Source organism: Austrofundulus limnaeus, unplaced genomic scaffold (genome assembly GCF_001266775.1).
Source record: "Austrofundulus limnaeus strain Quisiro unplaced genomic scaffold, Austrofundulus_limnaeus-1.0 Scaffold14, whole genome shotgun sequence".
In the NCBI taxonomy this organism is placed as follows: domain Eukaryota; kingdom Metazoa; phylum Chordata; class Actinopteri; order Cyprinodontiformes; family Rivulidae; genus Austrofundulus; species Austrofundulus limnaeus.
The window spans coordinates 2226630-2230885 of record NW_013952416.1 but is presented as its reverse complement, the minus strand read 5'-3'; the positions used below and the strand labels follow the sequence as shown (position 1 = coordinate 2230885).

The window sequence follows — 4256 nt, the reverse complement described above, 5'->3', positions numbered from 1 at the left end:
ACATCTGGTGAAAATTTCATGTCATTAGCACCTCTAGTAATATATTTACTGAGAAAAATGGTGACGTGTTCAATACTTACTTTACCCACTGTATCTCCCATCCCCTGTAACTGTGGTTTTTGTCGATGCTGTGAAACAGTTTAGATCACTTCAACTTTACAGATTTATTGTTGGAATAAATCCTATYGACATGAATTTATCATATGTTGTGCACAAATATAAAACTGTAGGAACAAAATAACCARCATAGGCATAAAAGAATAAACTAATCTGTAAATGTGAGCCTGATTAATCATACAACCTTAAAAACAGCGGGCATTGTGGGAATTATGAGCAGCAATTATACCAGTCCGAGAGAATAAAAGGAGTTTAAGTTTGGTTTTAAGTGCAGACAGAGCTGTAACAGATCTCAGGTCAGCTGGCAGTTTACTGAAGAAAAACAGTACAAATTAAATTAAACGTGAATTTAATTGCGAGTACTTCTGCATCAATACAAATTTATATTTCATTCCATTTATTTACACTAAATAACTWACATATACAGTTTGACTCATTCAAACATTACCATTCATTCAGTACATTGCATTATGCTGTTGTAAAATCTGTGATTTATGCATTTATGAACCCACAGTAACCAGGACAAAGCTGCCTTGTTTCAGTATGTTGTCAGGGGAGAGCCTCAAAGTGTCCGTGATTACTTAAGAGCTCTGTGCCCAGAGTAATCCCCTCTCTGTGTTAATGACACACCTTGAAAGGCAGAACYGGTGCTTCGAGAAAGCTCCCCCGGAGCTCCCCCTGGGTGAGAAAGTGGTAATTACTCTGAAAACACCCCAAGGCTTTTTCAGCAGTGCAGCTCCAGACACAAATCTCTCCCCCCAGTGGGTCTGCAGAGGCTCCTCCGTGGAGGAGGTGGAGGGACTCGAGAAGCTCCGGAACATCCTCCTCACATGAAGTGCATGTTGGGTTTGGATTAACAGGAAGCTCTGTTTGGAGGCAGAAACTCTTGGAAGGGAGAACAAATCGACTGCTGAGACAAAGAGGGGAGTTTGAGAGGTGGTRTTCTGTGGTTTGATGCAAAAACTATGTGGGAAAAATATAGTTTTTTTCTTTTTCAAATAGAGTTCTGAATACACAATTCATAATGTGGTTCATGAAACTCTGACAGCAGATTTGAGGGATTTACCTGAGGTCCACCACTTTTCTACTCCCCATAATTCAAGCTAGAAAAGCCAAGATCAAATATTTTCTCTAACTTTACCGTGAGATGTAAGAAACAGACATTTCACACCCACGCACCCTCGTGTCCTCACACATATTATTAGGTGATTTAGGTGGGCATCAATAAGGGTAACAATCATCAAAAAAAGATGAGAAAGAGACAAACCATCTAAAGATGAACACGACATATACCCCCCAGTTGCTGCAGTGTTGTTTTGTTGTGCGAACATACAGCCGGTTTGTGAGGGGTCAGATCCCTGCTTGTCTCTTCATATTTTTACTTGATGTAAACCAACTTAAATGTCTAACACCACCACCAGAGCTCAACAGGAAACCCGACCACCWCCAGCAGCAGCAGCAGCAGCAGTGAGGATGAGGAGGCCCAGGGCACGGGGGACAGAGAAGGCTTCATCTGCGCCGTGTGTTTAGACGTGTACTTCAGTCCTTACATGTGCCATCCTTGCAACCACATCTTCTGTGAACCCTGTCTGAGGAYGCTTGCAAAGAACGGCCCAACTAACACCCCCTGCCCCCTCTGCAGGACCATCATCACGCACGTTTTCTTCCAAAAGGGTGAGGAGATGAAACAAACTTCAACAGCACACTAATACGTTACAAAAAGATYAGAAATTGTGATAAAAACGTGGGGTTCAATTTGATTGGATTAAATGAATAGTGCTGTGTTTGTTGGTTGTTGGAGCTGCTGACTGTTCTGAGGGCCCAGCTGCAGATGTCCTGCAGGGAGCAGGGCAGACCTTTAGCTCGGCTCACACCAGATGAGTCACAGAGGCCAAAAAGACAAAAATCAAACACCCTCTGAACACTTTTATTTGGTGCACTCTAATGAAAACGAGAAGTAGAGTTCCTGTTTTTTGCAGAACATCCGCTGTGATGCAGTAGGAGAACAGATGCCTGTTGTTTTGTTTCCACCAGTGAAAAACGAATGTGTTCACATTTACATAACATTAAATAGTAACAYGGATGCTGAAATATATTCTGTTTCATGATCTTTAAATGCAATCACAGGACAATAACACAGCGATTACATATAGAAAGTCTGATTTGAACAAAGGTTTGAATAAGTAATGAGCTTTCATGACTCAYGATGGCCTATTTCTGGATTCAGAGACAAGGTGCTTAAAGGAACTGTAGAACTCCTGAGGGCTCTTGTTAATGATTACATGACCAGATATGATCATTTTGTTGATTACCAAACCTAAGGTGACCCTGAGTTTCAACAAGAAGAGCATCAGGGAGTCCAATGAGGCAAAATCTGCAGCTTTAGAACACATTCGATGAGTCAAGCATTCTCTTTGTTCGTAAGGTTTTTGATTATCTGGAGTTTCTTTCTTTGTCTTTATAGAGCTGAATCAAACAGCAAAGACATTCTTCCCAAAGGAATACCTGTCTCGGAAACAGAACTTTCAGAGAGCACCTTGTGCAAAGTGGCCTCTTCCGAGCTGCAGAAAACTCTTTCGTATTTTTGGAGGCAAGTTGKTTTTTTTTATTTTATTTCTGTGCAGACTAAGACTGAAGTGTGGAAGGTTTGATTTTAGATTTGGGAATCTTGTGTTATGTGACAGAAACTCATGTAAAAATATTTAAACTGTAATAAATAACTTTTTTTAGTTCATCAAATGCATTTGTTTCTTTAACAGAATAAAGCATTCTTACTCACCCAGTTCTTAAAAAAAACAATCCAAGGTTGTTCCAACGATGCACACTGACTGCTTCTATTTACTCTGAGACTCAAGGTCCATTTTAAAAACYGAACACATTCCATTTGCATTTTTAAAGAATCATACAATTTATTTAAATGTCAAGAAGTGTTGCTTAATTATGATAGTGTGCAGTTTAATGTCGCTTACAATAAGCTAAACTATGACCGATATTTTAAAAATGATCAATCAAAGCTGGGATTTCTGACTGGAATTAGTTAAAAACTTTAGAAAATCCTGAAATGAGGTACATCAAAAGTAACCTTTAAAAGATGTGTCATTTTAACAAACAACATAAAACAAGTGATTCATTTGCTTTTCAAAGCAGGCTTCCAGAGGCAGGCCAGCCCAGGTGTGCGACGTCAGTTCCCCCATGCTGGAGCCTACCCCCTGGATGACTTGGACTTTGAGGACGACTCCAGAGGCTGGCGTTTTGACATGGACATGGTCATCATTTACATCTACTCCATCAACTGGCTCATTGGTTTCTTCATATTCTGCTTCCTTTGCTAYGTATTTTTCCCTTCTTTTTGACGGGCCTGGCAGCTTTCATGGTAACACGTCAGGAACAGGAAACGATTGAAGCCAGATGAGGATGAAGTTGGGGTTTAAAATGGAATCAGACGGATGATGGAAAAGCTGAAACCTGAGCTGYAGGATTTAATGAGAAGCCAGAGAGTGAATTTAAAGCAGGTGGATGGTGTGGTGGAGGGGAAACAACAGTGTGTGTACGCTTGTTATCGCTCATTAATAAGTAATTAAAAAGAGTAAATGATGGCGATGGATATTTAAATCTCCACGTGCTCCACACAAACACACGATGCCGGTGGGACAACATCTATTTTCACTGGGTTTTACTGCTGCTGCTGCTGTAAACAAATAATACAATAAAATCATTGGAAAACTAATAATTACAGTAAGTTGTATTATGTTTTTAATGTGTACTTAAGTGGTTATTTACAAATTTAGCTTTAAATCCATTTCCTGTAATCTCAAAAATATGTTAACAAYGAATCATTTTCACTAAATGCCACATAGTTTGAACTTTGACAGGAATTAAACCCAATAAATTTCTGCAAGCTAGTTCTCATCACAACTTAACCCACCGTGTTTTATATAAACCAGAATTTCTGTTTAGCTTCTGACCCTCCTGCTGCCCTTGGGTCAGAAAAACGACCTTCAGCTTTAAAACTGAGACTTCATAGGTAATTTTGACCCATATGGGTAGTTTATAGGTTAAAAATACTGATGGTGGTCAGAGGGCCCGGTGGCGCCGATGTATGGCAGCCCCACCTCTGTCAGTGTGCCCCAGGGCAGCTG

At 40.2% G+C, this 4256-nt stretch overlaps 1 protein-coding gene across 2 annotated transcripts in view; it reads left to right on the top strand.

Annotated features, from left to right (window-relative positions):
- The window catches only part of rnf180a (ring finger protein 180a), a 7407-nt gene extending 3563 nt beyond the window's left edge, over window positions 1-3844 (top strand). Inside the window, exons 2-4 of one of the 2 annotated variants that reach the window (XM_014002675.1) lie at window positions 1539-1791; window positions 2582-2707; window positions 3262-3844. In XM_014002675.1, the coding sequence (XP_013858129.1) occupies window positions 1539-1791; window positions 2582-2707; window positions 3262-3470 (588 nt within the window). In that variant the 3' untranslated portion in view covers window positions 3471-3844. The remainder of the gene's footprint in view (window positions 1-1538; window positions 1792-2581; window positions 2708-3261) is intronic. The other variant, XM_014002676.1, reaches the window with a different exon arrangement.
- Window positions 3845-4256: the final 412 nt, after the last annotated feature.